Source organism: Mustela nigripes, chromosome 14 (genome assembly GCF_022355385.1).
Source record: "Mustela nigripes isolate SB6536 chromosome 14, MUSNIG.SB6536, whole genome shotgun sequence".
Lineage (NCBI taxonomy): Eukaryota > Metazoa > Chordata > Mammalia > Carnivora > Mustelidae > Mustela > Mustela nigripes.
The window spans coordinates 15,323,162-15,345,645 of NC_081570.1; the positions used below are offsets into that span (position 1 = coordinate 15,323,162).

Consider the following 22,484-nt stretch of genomic DNA (forward strand, 5'->3'; position numbering starts at 1 on the left):
ACCATATATATAAAAGCTCCCTTCCCAGTTCCAGGCAGTCGGCTCCACCACATTTGCACCTGCGGAACCCTGGCCCAGGGACCCTTTTTAGGCTTTTCCAGGATGCTCGGGCAGCACTGCTGCGGAGTCTGCTCCACGGCTCCCTCACCCAGGCTGGCCCCCCCACCCAGGTTTGTGCACATCCCGGTCACGCAGTACCCTTACTGTAACTGCCCAGCACCGCCGTCCCGGTAAGCGATCCCTTGGCGCCCCCTCGTGGCCATATTGAGGAAATTCTTGTGCTTCCCTGAGCGACCGAAAGGAGAGCCGGAGGCGGATCACCCAGCACCCACTGTGTACCAGTGAGCCAGGTGCTTGCTATACACCAGCTCGAGGAACCCCCATCACAAGCCCTGGGGACAGATACTCTCGCTCCCATTTCACTGAAGTGGAAACCGTGGCTCCAGTTTCTCAAGGCCCCCCAGCTAGAAATATTTGGCGCCGGGACTCAAACCGAGGTCAGCCTGACCGCAGAGCGGTCTTCCTCCCCCGCTACGCAGACGGGGAGCAGGGTGGATGGAAGGGCAGCACGATGGGAGGGAAGCACACAGAACCCGTAGTTTGGCCATGGAGGTACCCCTGCAGCTCTGAAGGGTGGGGTGAAGGGGACGGACAGGCTGGTACCCCGGGGCCACTGAGATCTGTCTGGAGTCGGTTGGTTCGCACAAAGCCAGGCCCGACCCGGGGTACAATAGCGATAAATAGAATTTATTTTGTACAACTGTTACTGACATACACACAGCCACAGGGGCTTCCAAAATGGGTGTTGGGGCCGGAAGGCTGGCCTTTGGTGTGGTGCCTAAAAAGTGTGGACAGACACACACAAGGATGTGGACTCACAGCAGCTGGGCCTGGCTGCCCCCTCCGTGGGAGTTGGGTGGGGGGCGCAAAGGCGAGGCCCATAACTCTAGGCCAGCTGAGACCCCTCGACCTGGAGTGCCCAGAGCATGGGATGGCAGGGGTTAAGCTGGGTGCTGGCTGAGGAGCTAGATGGGTCCCCCTCCCCCTCGGGGGGACACTTGTCTGTCAGGTGGAGGCAGTGGACAGGACCTGTGGTAGAGCTCGAGGGTCCAGGAGGGGCAACGGGCATAGCCAGCTCCCAGCGCTTCAGCCCACCTGGGGTCCCAGGGAACCCAAGAAGCAAGGTAGGGTGATGGGGGCCCCTAGGAGGATAGCCCCCATTCTGGGGCAGGTGCATGGAATCACAGTCTTCAATGACCTCTGAAATAATCTTGTCCATTTGCAGTAGAGGTACACAGAGAGGGACGGGGACTTGCCCAAAGTCACACAGCAGAACCAAAATTGGAAGCCAGGACTCAGGACTCCCAGCCCAGCGCTCATTCCCCCAGACTTCACATCCCACTGCCTCCACAGTAGGCTGCGTATGCACGGAGATAGGTCAGTCCTCCCTCCCACCCTGTTCCCCATGAGTCCAGAGGGGCACCCAGGTGTGATGAAGGGCCTGGGGTGGGGGCAAGCCAGGCCTGGGGTCCTGCTTCAACTGATCACAGCCTGCCCCAGCCTCGGGGGGGTTGGGATGATGCCAGCAGCTTCCCCCTCCCAGGTCTGGATGGCTCCGCCCTGCAGAGACAGCCCAGACGGGTGGCCAAGGTGGGGGCAGGGGACAGCCCACAGGCTGGTGCTGGCCTTGGGGGCAGAGGGCCTAGCCACCTGGACTTGACACAGCATCTTCACCTTGTGCTTCTGCCGCGTCATCTGCAGAGTCAAGGGAGATGAACACGCCATGAAGCAAGGAGAGAGAAGCGGGAGGGGCCCACCCCTTCGGTTGGTCCCAGGCTCTATCTCCGGGTCTTCCGGTCCCACTGGGAATCCCCCAGGCCCTTTCCCAAGTCCATCGCTGGCTCCCACCAAATCCTCCCAGCAACTGGTGGCTGGAGGTGAGGCAGCAGCTATTGGACCCACTACACTGATAAGGAAACCAAGTCTCGGACAGGGGCCAGTCACCTCCAGAGTCCCGCCCAACCCCTGAGGGGCAGAGGGTTCCAATCCAGATCCATAGACGGTAGAGGAACAAGGAGGAGTCACGCCCCCTTCCCGCCCACCCCCGCCCCCTCCCGCCCTCTCCACACCAAACAAGAGCCAAGGACTGGGTCTGACCTGCTCAGTGTCACCTTCAGAACGGGAGCCTGGCTAACAGCCCTGCGCGGACAGAGTGCGGGTGAGGCAGGAGATAGGACAGAGGACAACACGGGGCAGGAGACACAGGGCAGATGACAACACGGGGCAGGAGACACAGGACAGATGACAACACCCGGCAGGAGACATAGACAAGCAGAAGACACGGGCTGCCCCCGGGGCCAGATGAACCCAGCCCCTCCTGGCCTCAGGGGACCTCTTGGTCTGGCGTCCACCCCCAGTCCCCTTGGACACCTGTCCCCTTTCCCCAGCAGCAGACCCCCTCCTGGGGGAGCGTTCTCACCGGGCAGCCCCCGGGCGGCCGCACCTACCAGCTGGGATATGTGCTGCTCAGACGCCTCCAGCTGGATCTTGATCTCGGGACACGCAGGGTCCCCCGACTTGCCGGCGTCGGGATGGGGTGACCGTGAGGGGCCTGGGGAGGGGGGCAGGAGGGAGCCACCTCACTGGCCGCGGGGAGGCACCAGGGAGAGTGAGGCATGGATGGGCGGTAGGCGCCGGTGCTCCACGCCCCCGCCCCCACCGAGTCCCTCCCTCAGGGAACCCCCCTCTCCTCCCTTCCTGACCCCTCCTCCATCATCCCCCGAGAGCCCTCCTGAAGGCAGCAGCCCTCTTGGTGAGATTATGACCCACCGCTGGTCCCGGCGGTGGGGGGGTGGGGCCCAGGCCTGGCACACACCCACCGCCTGGGGCGGGAGGCGTGGTCTGGTGGGGGTGGGGCCCAGGCCTGGCACACACCCACCGCCTGGGGCGGGAGGCGTGGTCTCCGCCCTCGGGGCCTCTCCCGGTCCCCCTCCTGCCACATGGGGGGCTTGGCAGGGGAAGCTGCCTGTGGCCTGGTACCTGGAGAGCTGCCCCCACTCGTGGTGCTGACGCTATCCTCCAGCCACGTGCTGTAGATGAAGGAGTCCCGTTTGTGAGGCGTCCCTGAGGATGAGACGCTCTCCTGGGGATGGGGGAAGAGAGAAAGAGGGGGGTCAGCTCTCCCCCAGGGGCTGGCGGGGCTCCGGGCCCATCTCCTGGCCTCCTCTGTTTGCAATCCAGAACTCCTCACCCTCGTCCCCCTGCAAAGAGGATGGGGGCCCAGCAACATCTGCCCCAGCGAGACCACAGGAGGGCGGGGGTGGGGGGGGAACACCACACACGCTCATTCATTCATTCAGCAAACATTCTGAGGTTTATCCTGGGCCGAACCCCCATGAGAGAAAGCAGGCAGGGTCCCTGCCCTCAGACAGTGAGGTCTAGGAGGCAAGTCAGGCTGTGGAGAGACCAGCAGAATTCCAGACTCTGAGCCCCACGGGCAGGGCCATGGTCTGCCCTGCTCCCTGCTGCATCCGCAGCACTTGGAGCAGGGTCTGGCAAGGAAGAGGGGGCTGCTAGAGCTTTGCTGAATGAAGAATGACACAAGGGCGCTAAAGGCAAAGCCCCGGGGTGGGGGCTGTGAGAGCATGAAAAGGGGGATTCCCAACCTATCCTGGGACTAGAAAATCAGGGAAGGCTTTCAGGAGTAGGTGATGGGAGGCCGAGTGGGAAGGATGAATAGGAGTCAGTCAGACAAAGGGGGAAAGAGGAGACAGGGAGAGTGTTCCAGACCAGGCTGGGGAGGGACCGGCTCCTCAATGGAGCCCTTAGAGATGGGGCTCTCTGGGGGTGACAATGGGGAGCCATGGAAGGCTTCAGAGTAAGGGAGCATTCGTCTGCATCAGTCCTTTGGGCTGGGTCCCCTGATCACATCTCAGCACACCCACATCTCACCCACACACCACGTTTCTGCCCCGAGTATCTACAGGGACCAGAGGGCTGCCTCCCACCACGGCTCCCTGGGCCTCTCACCAGGCCTGTGTCGTCCGCGTCGCCACCCTCGGTCTCCTCCACCACGCTGGCGAAGCTGCTGGCGCTGGACGAGGAGCGGGAGAAGTCCTTCAGCACTTCTGCCCTCTGGGCTGTCGTCTCCGCTCTGCGCAGACAGCACCTTGTCAGCCTGTGTCTGCTCCGGGCCCTGCACCCCGCTTCCCTGCCCTGGGAGGCCCAGCCTGCAGCCACCCAGGCACCTCGGTGGCCCCCACGACAGCTGCCCAGGCCTCAGAGCCTCCCCCCACGGCTGTCCTTCCTAATTCATGGGTCTGAGCACACCTCTCCCCTGAGCAAAACCCTCTTGTGTTTCCCCATCAGCCCGGATAAAGTCTAATTTCCTTGGCGAGGTATTCAGTAATAATAACTATTCACAGAGAAACTCTGGTCCAGGGTACGTTTGCTTTGGGCCAGGCACTGTTTCAAGTGCTGTTACTGGAGTTATCCCATGGTTATCATTAAAAGACCCATCTTACAGATAAGGAAACACCGAGGTTCAGAGAGGGTGGGCACATAGCCCAAGGTCACCCAGCTATAAGTGGGAGAACAGGGGTTAGGACCCAGGCCTTCCAACTCCACAGTCTACTCTCAACCCTCTCAGTTTTGTTCCATGCTCAGCACTTTGTGTCTCCTGGAGTCTCACTCCTTCCCTCAAATCCCCAAAAGCAAATTTTCAAAACTCAGCTGAGGGTCTCCTCCTCCCTGATTTCCTCCTCTCGAGGTGGGAAAGGACCTCCCCACTCTGGGTCTGCAAGCCCTGTCCCCCCCTGTCCCTGTCCCTGTTGTGCATTCCTCCTCCTCTGTTCACTGGCCTGACTCTTCAGGAGAGCACAGTTTGGGAGTCTAGACACTCCCACAGCCAGGACAGAGGAGGCTGAGCCACAGCACTGGAGAGAGGGGTGGCCTCTCTCTACTTCCGTTCTTCCCCACCCCACCTCTTCGCATGGCAACCACAACCAGTTTGGAAAGCATCACTCCTCTGAACTAAAATCCCAAAGGGTCCTCCTTGGCCCCACTTAGAGTAAAATGCAAAATTCTTATATGGCTTCCAAAGTCAGGATCTAGCCCCTGCCCACCTCTGACATCCCCAGCATCACCCAGCACAAAGTCTGCCTGGGCCCAGCCCCTCACTCACCCAGCTCCAACCGCACCACTCTTCTATCCTTCAAGCATGCCTCAGGACCTTTGCACTTGCTGTGCTTTTTGCCTGGAGCCCTCTTCCCTCTGCCATGCCAGTCTTGCCAGGGCTGGCTCCTCACTCAGCTCTCACTTGAAGCCTCCCTCATTTCTAGATGTCTTTCTTGAGCACCAACTACCTGCCCCCCCCCCCCAGTAAGTCCTCATTGCCTCCCCTGCTTTATTGTCTTGTGTCACCAGCTAGAAACAGCTCATCAGGTTACGCTACTCTGCAGTGTCAGCTCCATGGGGCAGGGGCTGTGCATGCCCAGCTCACTATTGGATTTGGAGCTTGGCCTGGGGCCTGGCATGAATGAAGCTCTCGGTTGGTGTGTGTCAAAGGAGGACCTGTGAGAGTGCCCAGACCTCCCTGATGCCCTGGTGTCCAACACACAAAGCCCTGGTGCCCAACGGGCAGCCCCAGGCCCACGCAGAGACTGGAAAGGGTGAGTCCAAGCCCCCTGGCTCAGCGTGCCCCGAACCCCAACCTGTTCTTGGTCGTGGGCATCTCTGGGGAGCTCTGAGTGGATGAGTTCTCCGACTTGGGCTCCTGTGAGGCGTGCCCGCTGTCTGGGGTCTTCTGGCCGGCGGGGGGACTCTCCCTGCGGGGCACACGGGGGCAGTGGGGGGATTCAGCACCGGGCCTGGCATCAAAGGTAGAATGAGGCCCAGGTGGTGAGGTCACGGGTGCCTCCTGCCTCATCCCCATAGCCTATAGCCTCAGGGGCCAACCCCAGGGCGGTCCCTGCAGCAGCGTGGCTGGCCTGGCCGAGGAAAGGAGCCGGTGTGCCGGAACATCTATGGAAGATAGGACACTCCTCCAGTTCTCCCCTCCTTATCCCTGTCATGAGGAAGGCAACTGGAGACCAGAGACGGGAAGGAATCTGCCCCGTGATGCACAGCTAGCTCCATGGCAAAGTCAAGATCTGAACCCAGGTTTCACAGGCTTCTGGGCTCCCGTGGCCATGAGGATGGTACCACCTCCACTCCTGAGCCCCGGGCCACCTGTCCTGTGTCACATGCCCCACACCACACCTCTACAGCCGCCCCATGCTCTGTTGTGTTCTTAGACTCTTTTTCCAAATTGGGACGGTGAGGCTCAGAGAGGTCCAGTGACTTTTCCAGGGTCACCCAGCCCCAACGTGGTAGAGGCAGAATTCACAGTCAGGACCTCTCCTCTGCTTCCCAGGGGCTGTCCTGCTGCTGCTGAGGTATGCCACCTGCACTCTCCCCACACAGGTGTCGCCCCGCAACCCCCACAGGCCAGGCTGTCCATCTCAGCTCCACCTCTCACTGGCTGTGTGACCTGGGCAGGCCCCTGCACCCTGGTGCCATGCAAGGTGTGACCCGCTGGGGAGCCAGCAGACCCGCTGACCAAAGCCGGCATCGCACGGTAGATAACGAGCTGGCCCAAGGACCTGGCACACAGTGCTTGGCTGCATAGCTGTGCCCAGAGAGGGACAGGGGGCAGAGGAGTTGGCACTCCTCCTGCATGCCTAACTCTGCCACCGCACAGGAGGGGAAGGGCTGGAGGAGACAGAGGACCTGCCCACCCACCTTTTCTCCTGCACCTCCTGGATGTTTTCGATTCCGATGGCACTGCTGCGGCGTGAGCCGAACGGGCCCGACTTCTTCCTTGTGGGGCTCTTTCCAGGGACGATCAGTGACTGCAGGGAAAGGCCCCAACTCAGTGCCCACCTGTCCTGGGAGAGCCACTGCCCCCCACATGCCACCTGGGGCCCTGCTGCCCCAGGCCCTGAAGCAGAGGCAATGGAGCAAGAAAGGATGAGAGAAATCTCCTCCAGAGATAGCCCTCCAAGTTCACAGACAGGGAAACAGGCCTGGTGAGGGCCAGGGCCCCCCAAGAGCACACAGCAACATGGGGCCTGGAATCTCAGTCCAGGAGAAGGGCAGGAACCCGAGGAGGCTGGGCTGCCACTCTGGGCCGGGATGGGAAGGGACTGAGACCTCAGCATGGCTCCCAGGCCCCTGGCCCACGTTGTCTTGGGACCGGGAGACGGCTCAGGGCCACGGGGAGAGGGTGGACATTGCAGCACAAGCCCCCGCCCCACCTTGGAACCTCCAAACTGGCTGGAGGAGATACTAGCCCCGTGGTTGAAAGACACCCTCCCTCCCGTGGTTACTCAGCACGCTAGGCCCCAGCGCCAGAGGCAGACCCCGGCTTCTCTGAGGAGGCAGGAAGGTGGGCCCCAGGGAGGCATGGAGTGGCAGGAACCCCCAGGCCGGTTCATGGTGCGGGGGGGGGGGGGGGGGGGAATCAGGGCAAAGGAGAGGAATGGCGTTCCATGCAGAACTGGCGATATTGGGGGACGTGCAGCTGGGCATAGGGTCTTTGGGTACCAGATCTTGGCAGGGACTAGGCCAGGGTCCCAAGGGCCAGGGCAGGGCCAGAAGCCCCTAGTGGGGGCTTGGGGGGAGGGGTACACAGGCTCGGGCCCAGGTATGAGGCCTCCGAGCCCGAGCTGCCGGCACTCCACCCTGCACAGCCCCGGGCCCGGCCCAAGGGAAGGTGCGGGGCAACGTCCCCAATATGGCCTCCGTCCTGAGAGCGAGCAGAGAACAGCACGTGCAGGCAGCCTCCAGAGCCGGCGGCCCCGCGGACGACAACCTCTTCCACGGTTCCTATGCCTATGGCACTGCCCCGGCGTCCGAATCTACTCGCGCTTTTCCCGGGAATAAGCAATGACTGGCAAGCGGCAGAGGGCAGGGCCAGAGAGAAACAGACAGACGTGGAGAGAGACACACAGAGAGATGGAAGGGGCGGGAGAGGCAAGACAGGGAACGGGGGGAAGGACAGACGGACAGAGAGAAACAGAGTCGACAGTGAGGCAGTGGGTTGGCAGAGACAACACGGCCAGGAAGGGGTAGGACAGCGGATGGAGGAGAGAGATGGGCCCAAAGACAGGAACGCGGACAGACACAGGTTGGGGAGCACAAACCGGGTCATGGGGAGAAACGCAGACAGACAGAGCCAGGAAGAACAGGGAGGCGGGAAGGAGAAAGCAGGGAGAGAACAGTGTGGGCGGGGGCGGGAGGAGGGAAGAGACAGGTGTCCGTGGGGGGCGGGGGCAGTAGGGAGGGAGAGGGATGATACAGACGCAGAAGGAAAAGGAGTAAGAGCAGAAGAGAGAGATGTACAAAAACAAAAACAGAAATGGGTCTGGTTACTGCCCTGGTGGGTGCTGTTGGCCTGGCCCGGCCCCGGGGCCCCTTGACAGCACCCACAGGAGGCTGGGCCACTCGGCGGGAAGGGAGGGGGTGAGCCTGCTTCTCCTGGGACAGTAGGCTTGGTGACTGCAGGCCAGCAGAGGCCCTGCCTTGCCCCCCCGCCCCGGGCCAGGCCAGACCATGGGACAGGGGTGGCTGGGGGATGGGGTGGGGGGGGATACCTCCTGCCACGTGACACAGCCTCACAGCATGGAGCACAGGGCTTGGCATGCAGCATGCAGTCAATGAAAGACAAAAGGACAGCCGGACAGATGGATGGAAGAAAGATGGCAGGATGGGGAGGAGCAGAGTGGCAGGTGCCATGCCGGGGCGGACGCTGGGTGGTGGAAAGCAGATGGGCCCAGAGCTGAAGGCCTCATCCACCCCGTGTGCCCAGCACACCCCCCAGTCTTAGCGGCAGAGTCCCGCAGAGGATGGCAGACAGGAAGTAATCACACAGGAGGTGCTCACTTGGGAGACGCTCGCAAAGAAGCCAGTTCTTGACACGAGAGGCAGCCACAACCAGAGAGGCCCCGACACACAGTAGGTGCTCACATGGCAGCCCAGGGCCAGGCGCGCAGAAGAAGGGGCTCACAGAGAACACGCTCACACCACAGCTCGCTTCCTGACACGCAGCGAAATTTCCCCCATCTCCAGGGCTTAGCATGGACCGTGTGCTCGGTCAGGAGTCAGAAGCCCATCTCCTGATGCATAGTAGGTTCTCACACAAAAGCCCAGGGACGGGCATCCAGTGGACACTTACAGAGCTGATGCCCACACAGCTGCCCAGGAACGGACACACAGTAAGTACTCACAGACACTCAGGCTCAGGCCCACGGTTGTAGCTCACACAGTACACGTCCACACAGCAACCGGGTCCTGACACAACAGGAGCTCGCAGAGCAGCCCAAGTCCTGACACACAGTAAGTACCCACCAGCATCTCAGGGCCAGGCACACGGCAGGCGCTCACACAGAAATCCAGGTCCTGACACACAGTAGTGCTCCCAGCAACCCAAGGCTTGACAGTAGGTGCCCACAAAGCAGCCCCATTCCCAGCACATGATAGACAGTACGTGCTCAGTAAGGAAAGTCATACAGAGGTAGCCCCAGAGCAGACCCGCAGAAAGTCACCTGAATAAGGGACCAGGAGGGGGGGATGAGGAGCTGGAAGGGGGCTGCAGGCTCTCAGCACCCCACTGTCGTGGCCTGGACATTGGACCCCCCCATGGGGAGCAGTGGCTGGATTCAGTCTAGAACCCAGGATGGGCACTCAGCAGGGCAATGGGGGGGGGTGCAGGGCAGGCCCCAGAGGCGGGGGAGAGCTGAGGCCTGCCGGGGGAGGGCACTCACTATTCCAGCTGCCTTGGCCAGGTCGGGGTTGTTGGGGGCAAAGCTCCCGCTGTGGCTGGTGGACACGGTGTTGGGCTTCTTGTTGCTTAGTCCCATGGCATCCATGGACTGGCTGCGGCTTCGGATGGCCCGCTGTGAAGGTGGGGTGGGAGTGGAGGAGGCACAGACTTTGAGGTCCCCTCTCCCCCCAGGAAACCTAGGAGCCCAGGCATCTGGTCCCTCGCCACCAGTGCCACTCCAGGTAACCCGAGGAAGTCTCTGTCTGGGAGGCCATAGGAGGGGCAAGCCCACATGTCGCCTAAGGGTAGTTCGGGCCTTGGCTCTGCCACCAGCTTGCTGGGTGATGTTGGACCAGTCACCGCACCTCTCTGAGCCTCCTAGACTCTCACATGGCTGTTGTAAGGATTGCAGAGGTTGCTGGGGCAAGACCAGAGCATGCATAGAGAACCCTCCAGAAACCTCAGTTTTCTGCTCTTAGGGTCCTGTAGGTCTTTCTCTCCTACTTTCTTTTCTTTCCTCCCTCTCGCCTTCCTTGCTTTTCTCGGCCAGTCTGTACTGAATGTTTCCTACGGGGCCAGGCACTTTACGGTCACTCAGTCGATCCGCCCTACGAGGTAGGCACTGTTACCGTGCCGATTTTACATATACGAGATAAGCCTAGAACCCATAGTCCAAATCACACAACCTTAACTGTGGGTTCTGCTGCCTCTGAGAAATTCTTTGACTTAATCCAGGTCTACTGTCCAGCACCCACCAGAGATGTGGAGCCACCGAGCCCCATCCCCCTCAAGGCACCCCAGAGACATTTTTACCACCCCCCAATTCCCTGTCTCCAGTGGGCACAGGCACGGCTCTCCTTTGGCTCCTTTCTCAAAGACAGTCTGCTCGCCCAAGTCCAGGGCAGGCCGAGGCAGCTGGACCAATCCCCTTATGCAAACCCATTGCAAACCAACATCTCCAGCTCTGCTGCCTGCCCTGAGCTGAGGGTGAGGCACACCTCACCTGAGGTGACGCACCTCCAGGTGCCCCCGAGGGTGGGCATTTTCCCAACCTTGAATGAAGGAGAAATGGCAAGGAAGCCACCGCCTGGGCACCTGCAGCTGCGGGGGGAGTCCAGAACCTGAGGGGGAAAGAGGAGCTCCCCCCTCCTCTACCTCTTACTTTGGACAGCAACTGCTGAGGGAGACGGGCAGCGTTTTGCATTTTGCTTTTGAACTTATATCGCACAAACATAACTCCTTCACAAATAATTTTCAACAGTTATAGGAGGTAAACTGTCACCGCCCTACCCAGTAGATAAAGAAACGGTTCAATGGGAAGACCATGCAACTTTTGATCACGGGGCCATAAGTTTGAGCCTCATATCGAGTGTAGAGATTATTATTATTATTTTTAAAGATTTTATTTATCTGACAGACAGAGATCACAAGCAGGCAGAGAGGCAGGCAGAGAGAGAGGGAGGGGGAAGCAGGCCCCCTGCTGAGCAGAGAGCCCGATGCGGGGCTCTATCCCAGGACCCTGGGATCATGACCTGAGCCAAAGGCAGAGGCTTTAACCCACTGAGCCACCCCGGTGCCCCGAGTGTAGAGATTATTTAAATAAAACTTAATAAAACAAAAGAAAGAAACTGAGGCTCAGAGGATGCTCAAGCTGGTGAGTGGCAGAACTGGGAATAAACCCAGGACTTCACCAAACCAGAGACAGCCAGGTCACAGGCCACGTCCCTCTCCTATGGCCACTCAGGTCACAGACTGCACCTCAGACTTTCCCTCTGAGAACAGACACCTCCTCCTCCCTTTTCTGCTTGCTGACCTGGCGGCCACCACCAGAGGCACCTGGTTGCCACCCAGAAGGCTCCACCTTCGCAGAACTCCCAAGTAGACTCCACCCCCAAGTCTAGGCTCTGCCTCCAATCATTAACTCCTCCCAAGTTAGAGCCCCACCCTAAAACCTAGGGTCCCCCGCCCTCCCCGAAGCTCGTCTTTATCCAGACACCACCCAGGTACTTGCCACCTAGCTCCCAACTCATCTCACCCCTGTTTATTAACCCCGCCCCCGACCCCCCCCCCCCCCCCCCCCCCCCCCCCATGTGAGCCCGCCTCTGGCTACACCCCCACGCCTTCTCATAACCCCGCCCCCGACCCCACCCCAGATAGATCCTGGCCCGACTCCACCCCACTGCGAGCCCGCCTCCGGCCACACCCCCACGCCTCGCCTGTAACCCCGCCCCTGACTCCACCCTGGACACGCCCCCGCCCCTCCGCTCCAGGTAGACCCTGGCTCTTCACCTTAAAAGACTCGAAGAAGCCGCCTCCGCCGCCACCGTTCTCCATCTTGTCCTCGTCACCGCCCAGGCCCATCATGGACTGGCTGTGGATGTGCAGTTCCTCATAGAGCGTCTCCAGGAGGGCGGCGCGTGTCCGCTCCTGTGGGCCAGGTGGGGGCCGTCAGGAGAGAGCGCAGTGATCCGCCTTTCGTTCCACAATTAGAATCCTGTCCGCCTTCTCCGAGTGAGTAGGGGGTGAGCCTGGGTTCTGGGAGCCTACGCTGTCTTCCCCCTGGGCCCCTCCGCAGCTCCAGCAGCCCCCAGGGCTCCTCCCGTCCCGAACCCCAGTTTTCCCCCTCCCGCACGGTGTCCTCTGTGCCAGCCGCCCACCTGCGGGCGCCTCCTGGGACATTCCTCACATATTCCTAGAAATTCCCTACTCCCTCTCCCCTGACCCTAGCCCTGCTCACGTGTAAATCCACCCCCGCCCCAGACAGCTCTCCCTCAGGCCAAAGTCTGAAGGTGGCACTTCCCTCCCCAGGGGCCGGGCTGACATCCCAGGTTAGGGGGAGGGGTTCAACCCAACAGCCCATCCTCACCTCCAGTTTGGCAAACTTCTCTGCCTTGTAGCAGGCATATTCAGCATTGATCAGCTTTGTCAGCAGAAATTCCTGGAACTCGGGCCCCTGCGAGCCCCCAGTGTGGAGAGGAGAAAGGTGCTCAGATGAACACAGAGGCAAGGGGCTGCACCCCAGTGACTCAGGGGCTGGAGTCCCTGAGCTGTGCCTTGCTGGGGCCCTGGGGTCGTTCTCTTCACTCCCGAAGGGCGCTCCTTGGCCTCAGTACCTGTGAGGGTCCCCTGTGCCCTTCATGGTCGCCTACCCCTCGGGAGAGGAAACTTCACAGTGCTAAGGAGCTAGCTGGCACTCCTATGCCTCAGTCTGGGGGAGAAGTGAAGCCAGGGCCCGACAGGTAAGAGAAACGTGTGCCCCCTTCCCAGACATTTTAGAAGAAAGAAGACTGTTAATTGCCAAAAAGATAATAGCTATTAGGAAAGGCCACAGAGTCTCCCATGAGAAATCTAAAACAATGGTGCACTTTGTTCTGTGGCTTTGTAAGTGAAGATCACTTTGAATGAGAAGCCAGGCCCCAGTTACATGGTTAGGGGAGCCCAGCTGGCCTGGCACACGGTGGGGCTTCAGGACCACTTATAGCAGAAGGTGTCCCCACCCATCTCGTCCTGCTCTCTCCGTGTCGGGGCCTGGGGGCTGCCTCTCACCTTCCTGAACACAGCGGGGTCCGGGAGGGGGGGCCCAAAGAAGGGCACGTCGTCTCTAGCAGTGACAGAGACCTGGAAGGGAGAGCAGCAGTTGCTGTGGAGTCCACACCCCAGCCAGAGACCCCTAATTCATCCCGGGCCTGCCCCTTGCTGGGGAAGGTTCAGTAACTGCTGATTGGGCCAGTGAACCCCAGGCTTTCAGCTCTTCCATCCTCGGTCCTGAATCTGAGTGGTGAGAAGAGGTTGAGGATCTCCAGGGTCACGAGGATAGGGAAGGCCAAGGAGATTCAAGGGTGGAGAAAGGTAACCAGCTCCGTGGAGGGGGATATCCTGGGGGAGGGCAGAGAGGGCAGGCTGGGACTCCTTCATCAACAGAGCAAGAGGGGGACTCAGAGCCCCCTGGGCCATCTCAGTGACTCCGGGCGGGGCTGGGCCTGGGGCTGCGGCTGATCGGCATCATCACCCACCTTGTAGAGCGGGCCATCCGGCCCCCCGCCCTCGGCCTGTACCACCACATAGGCATGTAGAAAGTTGGATGCAATCATATCAGGCACAAAGGGTGTGTTCTCGTCCTGGAAGACGACAGCGACAATGTCGTTCCCGATGTGCCGCTTCCGCTGCAACTGAGCACAGGGCCACAGGCCTTGACCACCTGGCTAGAGAGGGGCTCGCCGGGCGCAGGGGAGGGTGGGGAGGGTGCCCACAGGTCAGCCGGAGGGTTTGGGGTAGGCAGAGGGTACGTCTGAGGATTCGCTTCTCTCCCCAAAAAATGTCAGGAGGAACTTGGCTTCAAATTATTTGAGTTTGCTTGGAGTCCTGTGACTGATGAGGAAACGGAGACTGACAGAGAAGGGGTTCGCGAGGCCCCGCAGTGAGTGAGAGGACCCCAACCCAGGGCTCCTGGGCCCCGGGCTCTACCTCATAGCCCTCCTTCTGTCTCAGTACCCCAAACACAACCCCCCATGAACAAACAGGTTCCACTCAGAGTATACACTCCTGGTGCTGAGATGAACACAGGATCCTCTCAGAAGAAACTTGAAAGATACTAAACAGAAATGCTTCCATTTTTCTCACACTACCCTTTTATCTCCCTGGGGTGGCGGCATCGGGTCAAGTGGACCGCCCTACAGGGAGCTTGGGACAGGTGACAAATTTCAGAGTTCAGCTCCCAGACTACGCCCTGCACTTCCTTGCCTCCAGGCCTCTGCAGGACGTGGAAGCCCTTTTCTCCACCTGGAATATTCCCCCTCCTTCTCCCAGCTCCTCTGTGGCCTAGAGATCATTTTATCTTAAAAGCTTTTCTTGACTCCTACCTCTGCCAAGTTTAAGTAGCCCCATGTGACCCCACAATGCCTCTCCTTGCCTGTAAAAACACTAACTCCCATTTATTGAGCTCTTGTCATGTACCAGATACTGTTCTAGCCGCATGGTATGCAGTCCCTCCTGAACGCTCACCTGTGAGGTCAGTGCCATTATCATCCACACGGCGTGGATGTGGAAACAGGCTTTCCCAACACTACAGCAGTGTGTCACCTTGCCCTCACGAGGGCCCACAAGTCGGGGGAAGGGACTGTTTCCATGTCTATACCCCAAGGCCCCTGAGCCTGGTGTGGTGAACACTGAACAGACAGGTGGATGGGGGGACAGGGGGACAGGTGGGAAGCAGGTGGGTGGGTGCCCAGGCTACCTGCTGGGCGTCCCCTTCTGTGTAGGGCAGCTTGGTGGACACGTGAAACATGATCTCCTTGTTGCGGAAGTTGCAGTACACAGACTCGGTCCCCGTCTGCCCGTGGGTCACGTCCAGGCCTCCTCGGAACCTGCCCCAGGCCCCCCAGGCCACGGCTCAGTCTCCAGTCCCAGCCAGGCCTCCATCGGGCCAGGACAGGGGCTCCCTCCCTGCGCCAGGGCATGGGTCCCCTATAAGCGATGCTCTTCCCACTTAATGCTCACCCTTTAAAGTCCTGCAGTTTGACCTTCTGGCCCAGAAATTCGAGAAACTCCACAAAGGCGGGGCTTTCCTCATTGGTGCTGAAGAGCTCTTCCTCAGAGGTCTGGGGACACGGGGAGGGCAGAGGTCACCCAGCTCGCACTCCTGAGTTGCTGCTGCCCCCAGCTCCCAACTCGCACCTAGAGCAGGCTGGGAGGAGGACCTCCGTGTCCCCTCCCCCCACTGCCCCGAGCTCCTGGAAAGCACAGTCCCTGGGCAGGCGGCCTCGCTGGCAAAGGTCTGAAGCCCCAGGTCCATGGCCAGCAGGGTGGGGAAGCCTGGAGGAGGAGGTGAGCGCACCTGCCCAAGCTTCTGATAAATGACTCCAAACTTGAAGTTATTGCTGATAACATGTTCGTCAAAGGTGACGATGAGCCGGGAAGCCTGGGGGGAGAGGACCAGGGGTGAGATGGCCGCTTCTCCAACCTGCCCCCACGTCCCGCTCTGACTCCATGCCGAGCGCGGGGCCGGGTCCTCTCCCCGGGTCCTCTCACTGAACCTTCATGACCAGCCCATGAGGAAGACACTGCTGCTGCCCCCATTTCACAGACAAAGAAACCAAGGTTCGGAGAGGTTAAGGAACTTGTGATTTGCCTAAGGTAAGCCGCTTGCAAGTGGCAGAGCTAGGACTGGAACTCATGACCAAAGCTTAAGCTCACTGCTCTGGAGTCTTGCCCACAGGCCTCCACCCGAGTCCACTCTGTAATACCCAACTTTGTCCTTGGCTCCTTTGTAAACCCACAGCCTCGTTCTAGAATGAGACTAGTCCTACCAGCTTGCTGTGGAGCCTTGAGACGTTCCCCTCACCTTGGGTCTCCGTTGCCTCTTTTGTACCTGAGAGGTAACATTTGATTTCTGAGGCCCCTTCCTTTGGGGGAACTTTCCTGGACCACAGCACCCCTCAGGGTCCTCATCCCGTTCCAGAACTCAGTCAGAGCCACGAGGGCTGACATGTCTTTCAGGGTCACCTCTTCCAGGAAGCACCCCTGTCTCACTATAGACAAGCCCAATCTTTACCCCACGTGGCCACAGGGCCTCAAATCCAGCGCCAGAGCGGGGAGCAGAGCCGCTCTCGGCGGGGCAGCATTTGTGAAGGCACCTGTGTTATTCCCTCTCCCCGTGTCCCCTTGGGTCAAAAGGCAAGGCCATCAGAATCCCCTGGCTCAGGAGCAGTGACTGCCCTTGGGAGGGGCCCCAAATGGCATTGAGAGCTCCAGGATGTGAGGCTTGCCTCCAGGGCGGACAACACTAAGGTTAAAGGCAGGCCCCCTTCATCTGCTGGGCATCGCCAGATAAGGCACTGGGCCACTCTGGGCCTCTGCTTCTGTCCTGCAAAAGCAGACTTTGCACAGTTGTGTGGATTCAATGAGAGAACCTGGGGAGGACTACCCTGCACACAACAGGTGCCCCATAAGTGCTCAGTTCCCTAGTTAGCCACCCAGCCCAGTGAGCGGGGCCCAGATACAGCCGTACCTTAGGGTAGAGCACAGGGTAAAACCGGTCCACGTTCACATCTTCACACACCAGCTGCAGGGAGAAGGGAGGGCCTGGGGGGAGGGGCTCTGGGCCTCTGGGCCTCCCGGGCCACCATCTGGGAAGAACAGCAGCCGAACAGAGAGGGAGCAGCCAAGTCTGCAGCCAGACTGGGGGCTCACTGCTGCTCAGGATGGGGCGAAGAGAACCGGGGTCCCTGTATCCGAAGGTGCTCTAAAGTGACCGAAAAGCACATGGGCCGGGGACAGGAGCCCAAACCACAGAGCCACATGCCAGCATCATGGGACACAGGTGGGACCTCGGAGGCAGGGCTACAGCAGGCAGGGCTGAGACCTGGGGCTCAAGAGGACAGTGTGCACTGGCAAAGCTGCACCTGGCCGTGTGCCCCCTTGGGGTGCCCAAACAGGCCTCACCTTTGCCATCTGGACCACATTGGGGAACTCAGTGAGGCAGGAGATGGGGATGACGTCATGGTGTGTCCGGCACTTGGTCCTGGGAGGAGAAAGCCCACACTGAGGGGCGAGGCAGCGGAGAGAGAGATGGAGGAGCCCCTCTGCACAGTCAGCCCGGAGGGGATATATCCCAGGGAGAGGGAGGACCGGAGGTGATGATGGGGTCTGGCCTGGCTCGGGGGCTAGTTTGCAGAGCAAACTCTGGCAACTCCCTGGCCTCACTGGGCCTTGATGAGAAGAGTGGGTACAATGAGATGGGCTTCTAGGCTGTAAGGCCTCAGCTCTTCCTGCTGTCGCCGGGTCCCCTTGGCCCACCCTCACCTGAGCAGTAGCCGGAGATGCTCCTGGTCCCCAATGACGTCATACTTCAGCGAGAAGACAAGGTGGCCCAGGGCAGTGTCCAGTGAGTAGTAATTGAAATGCTCCTGTGGTGGGAGGCGGGGGCCGGGAGAGAGGGTAGAGCTGAGCTTGGGGCTTCCAGAAACCAGGCCAGAAAGCCAGCTCACTCCCAGATGAGGGTCCTTCACCAAGCAGCAGGTGTCATGGGTGATGGCAGACTCGGTATCAGATAGACCTGCATTCAAATCCCCGCTCTGCCACTTGCCAGCTGGGCAGCCCAAGAAGGTCACCTCGCCTCTCTGTGCCTCAGTTTCCCACTCTGTAAAATGGGAGGCCAACTGCCTTGTAGGACGGCGCAGGGACTGAAGAGATAAACAGCCTTGCAGAGTGTAGGTGTTCACTGAACGTTTGTAGTTACTTTGGCTGGCTGGGTCCTCATCCAAGTCAGAACTACATTTGTACCTGCATACCTATCTCCCAGCCCCTGCTCTTCTCAGACTGGGCACACAGTAGGTGCTTTATAAAAGCCTTCTGACTGATTGCTCAGCTTGTGGCTCTGTGGTCCCTGAAGGCAGGGCCCGTGAGAAACAGGAAGTGAAACATCTCATAAACACACTGGGCGGCTGACCCGGCAGGTTCCCACCCTCCTTCCTCACCTGGAGGAGCCACAGGGTTGGGAAGAAAAACCACAGCGGGACTGAGGGGGAGCTGTGACAGGAATGGTCCCCCCAGAGGGGAGCCCAGGGCTGGCACCTCCGGACAGGGAAGTCCTGAGGTCAACGGCAGGCCCAGAACGCCAAGATATTTCGCCCCAGCCTGGCCCTGCGCCCCCTACTGGCCCTGGCCCTGGTAGTGGTTCTGGCTCCTGGCCAGAGGAGTCATTCTGAAGTTAAGTCCTGTTGAAACGGGAACACCTGTGCTCAGAGGACAGGTGGAGAAAGGGGAAGGGGATGTGCCCCCACAAACCCGCAGCTCGGGGACAATCTGGGTTGACCTGCAGCTGAGAGTCCCCTGAGCCCTGGTGGGCACAGAGTGATGGAGTGATGGAAACTCCCAAATGCTTGGCACCAACCGCAGATGGAGCGGCAGGCACTTGGCAAAGGGCCACACTGAGGTCTTCAAGTCCCTTGAGCTGGAAGCATGAGCCCTCTCAGCGCCCTTTAACGGAACGTCAGCCGGAGCTAAGTCCAGTTCCTAGCTCGGTAATTATGTGACCTTGACCAAGACGCTTGACCTCTATGAGCCTCAGTTTTCCTCTTCTGTAAAAACTGGGATGATCCTGATCTCACAGAGTAATTAGGAAGCTGTAGTAACAGCGAACACTGATTTAAGTACTCACTCTGTGCCCAGCGTGAGTGAGCTTTACACATGCTTCTACGAGCCACGTTCTTATGGATGAGGAAACAGGCTCAGAGAGGTTAAGTAACTGACCTAAGGTCACAACGTCAAGAAATGGAAGAGCCCAGATGCACACACAGGCATTGAGACCCCAGAGCCCACATCTCTCCCCACCACCTGGGCTGCAAACGGGCACAGAGAACAGCATCTGGCATGGAGCCAGACACACACGATCCCAGCGTGTGACCTCCCCTCCAGCCCCCAGAGTCTCACCCGCGGACTCTGACAAGCTGTCACCGGGCAGGACCCCTGCTCTGGAGGTGGAGATGGGACAGGGGTTTGCATCGGTCCATGGCACTGTTCCTCCAGGCCTGATCTGAGGGAGAGGCCTGGGTCTGTTCCCCTTACTGCTGCATACCTGGTGCCCTGAACAGGGCTGGGCATACAGCTGGTGCTCATTACTTGCCAACAACATTGACTGAGGCCTCATTTTTTGCCTGACACCATTTTAAACACCTTGCAAACACTGCTGTCATTAAGGCTTTACAGCAACCCCATGAGGTGGGTGTCACCACCCCCTCAGTTTTTATGGACAAGGAGACAGAGGCATGGGGGAGGGGGGGTTGGTAAGTGACTTGCCCAATGTGTCATGTAGCAAGTGACAGAGCCAGGGTCACGCCGTGGTGCCGCCTCTGCTGCTAACTATGGCACCATACCGCTTTTTGCAATGCATGTTTTTTGAATGGATGTGTGAGTCCATCACAAATATTTTGAGACCCGGGACTCGGGGACTAACACCCAGCCCCAGCTCGTGGGTTTGGCTGCCTCCCAGGCCCGGCCCCCATCACCGGTGGGCTACCCACCTTGCCAAGAAAGTGCTTCCGGTAGATGCGGGCTGTGGGGTTGCACTCGAGCTTCACCTTGGTCGTGGGTGACTGTAGCGGCTCCGTCTCCGGGATGCTGGTGATTTCGTGGTTGGTGCCTTCGATCCAGTAGCCCCCGAACTGGGGCAACAGGATGAGGGGGAAAGGTCCTTCTCGCCCTAGGACCTGAAAGGGGACTCGGGTAAAAACCACCCATGTTGCCCCCTACCAGGGCCCCAGGACACCCCCCCAAACTCAGACTGGGCCCCTTTTGCCATGGCTCAGGAGTGCCAGGGAACGAGCCAGAGCTTACATGGACCCCAGGGCTTGCATCCACCCCCTCCAGCAGACGTGCTCCAGCCCCTCTCCTCCTACTACAGGCACAGACCCAGGGCGCATGGGGTTCCAGTCTCCAGGGATGAGGACTTGGGGGAAGGTAGGGCTGGGAGCATGACCTTGGCCAAGAGGCTGGAAGATCTGGATTAGAGGTCTAAGGGTTCATAGGAGTTCTAAACACTCGGGTCAGTAAGCTGAGGCTCTGGTGCCCACAGCAAGGCCTGTGATCAGGCTCGTGGCAGGGAAGAGGACCTGAGAATCCAGACTTCCTTCGTGGGTACCTCTGGGCCCCAAGAAGGGATGGGCTCAGAGGGGCGAGCCAGTTACCTCGTGGACGCTCGGGTAGGGAATGTAGTCCTCCTCCGTCTACAAAACACAAACAGGGCAGAGACCCAGCTGTGGTGGGGTCTTTACCCTTGACTCACCTCCAGTCTCCCCAGATTGCTCCATCGTTCAGCCAGCCATCCGGGCTGGGAGTGTGGATAGGGCCGAGGCATCTCCCCAGGGCTTGCCTTGGGGTGACCCCTGGAGGCAGAGGCTGAGGCAAACTCAGCTCACTGGTGCTGGCGGCATCCTCTGGGTCTCCTTCTGCCTTGGGAAAAAGGCTCACTGCCTCCCCGGAAGAAACCTTGGGACCAGTGGTTCTCAGTGCATCGGTATGGCCTCGAGGGCTCCTTAAACACACTGCCATGCCCCACCCCCCCCAGTTTCCCAGGGTCTGGGTGGGGCACCAAAATTTACTTTTTTTTTTTTTTTTTAAAGAATTTACATTCTAACAAGCTCCCAGGTAATGGGGATGCCCTGGTTTGAGGACCCCACTTGGAGAACCCCTGCTCTGGACAAAGTGTCAGGCATATGCCCATGAACTTCCCCTTCAACCCTCACCTTGAAGCCCTGGGCCCACCTCGCCCCCCCCCCCCAGGCCCAGCTGCCAGTCTTCTGGATTGTTGAGGTCCCGATCAACCACAGAACCATATGCCTATCTGCAGGGGAGGTGCGACCCCCCCCCCCCCCCCCCCCCAAGAAAATTCTAAGTCTAAACAAGAGTCTCCTCCCATCTCCTTCCAGCCCCCGCCTCCTGTCTGTCTCCTCACAGTAGGCTGGGGAGGAAGGGGTGGGGGGGGGCTGGCAACCAGGTTACCCCCCCACCTCCTACCCTACCCTCCCATCAGCCTTCCCAGGCAGAAGCCACCTGGGTCCTGGGTTTGAGTTTTCCTGCAACTGGCTGATCACACGGGGGAGGGAGTCTCCCCATCCCTTCCAGGTCCCAAGCCCTTCGGAGAGGCTGCTCAGGAAGCAGACAGCACGGGCAGAAAGCCACAGAAAATTGGGGTGGGGCCATGGTTCCAACCTACTTTGAGGGGTGGTGGGAAGGAGCATCGCTGTTCATCCATCCTGCTTCCCTGCAGAGAGAAGGTAACAGAGCCCGTTCTACCCCTCCCATGCCTGTGGCCAGTGCTGCACCCCACGGGCTGGAGGCTGACGTCCTATGAGAGGGAAAGCCTGGCCATGGCCGGGGGTGGGATACTCCCGGGGCAGGGTGCCGGGGGTTCTGTGCGGGAATGTGTGCCGCTGGGACTGGAAGTAGGTGGGGGCCTGCACGTGCTAGTGTGTGAGTGTGGGAGGGAGGCCACTCTACAAAGATGTGTGTTTTAGGAGAGAGAGGAAAGGGACCGAGGGAAAGAGAGAAAGGAGGGGACAGGTGGAGACGGAAAAAGTGAGAGAGGCAGAGAAACAGGAAGGGGCAGAGGAGATGGTTTGGAGGACAGGCGAACTGACATTGGAGGGAAAGCTCCTGAGCTTTGTTCAAGTTGCCCCATGCCCCTGCCCACCTCCCAGCACGCACCCATGCACCGGACAGAGGCCTGGAAGACCAGGGTAGGAGTGCAAGGCGGACAGGGGTCAGGCAGAGGGGGTGGGGCACATCCCTCTGCCTGTGGCACAGCCTTGGGTTGCCCTGTGCCCTGGCACCTGTTCCTCCTGCCATCCTACACAGGGGTCTGCGGAGCTTGGGATGCCTCTTAGTAGATGGGAAATGTGTGTGAATGTGTGTCGGGGGTTGGGGGGTGTATATGGGGGGGGGGGGGGGGAGTTGGGATGAGCCACTGATCCCAGCCCTGCTGGGGACCTACATGGGGATGGGAGCAGGGGAGACACAGGTGGGGTCTGGGCACATGGGTCAAACGGGGCATTAGCACTCCCAGCCTCCATCCTCTACTCGGACCCCAGAGAGAGGGCTCAGGACAATGCCCTGCTATCACCTCTTTGCAGAACAGTCTGCTGGGGGCTCCTGGCCCATCCTCAGAGAGGAATAGGGCTGGACATAT

General features: G+C 59.8%; 1 protein-coding gene across 1 annotated transcript in view; it reads right to left on the reverse strand.

The window, feature by feature from the left end:
- Positions 1-726: 726 nt before the first annotated feature.
- RAP1GAP (RAP1 GTPase activating protein) overlaps positions 727-22,484 on the reverse strand; it is a 50,012-nt gene continuing 28,254 nt past the window's right edge. Inside the window, 22 exon segments of the mRNA XM_059376560.1 lie at positions 727-1,596; positions 1,599-1,755; positions 2,508-2,611; positions 3,040-3,142; positions 4,030-4,153; positions 5,712-5,825; positions 6,781-6,890; positions 7,853-7,930; positions 9,804-9,935; positions 12,092-12,229; positions 12,669-12,755; positions 13,349-13,420; positions 13,816-13,971; positions 15,036-15,165; positions 15,299-15,399; positions 15,636-15,719; positions 16,809-16,862; positions 17,243-17,321; positions 17,603-17,706; positions 19,822-20,007; positions 20,485-20,523; positions 21,513-21,560. Coding sequence (XP_059232543.1) covers positions 1,439-1,596; positions 1,599-1,755; positions 2,508-2,611; positions 3,040-3,142; positions 4,030-4,153; positions 5,712-5,825; positions 6,781-6,890; positions 7,853-7,930; positions 9,804-9,935; positions 12,092-12,229; positions 12,669-12,755; positions 13,349-13,420; positions 13,816-13,971; positions 15,036-15,165; positions 15,299-15,399; positions 15,636-15,719; positions 16,809-16,862; positions 17,243-17,321; positions 17,603-17,706; positions 19,822-20,007; positions 20,485-20,523; positions 21,513-21,560 — 2,358 coding nt within the window. The 3' untranslated portion in view covers positions 727-1,438.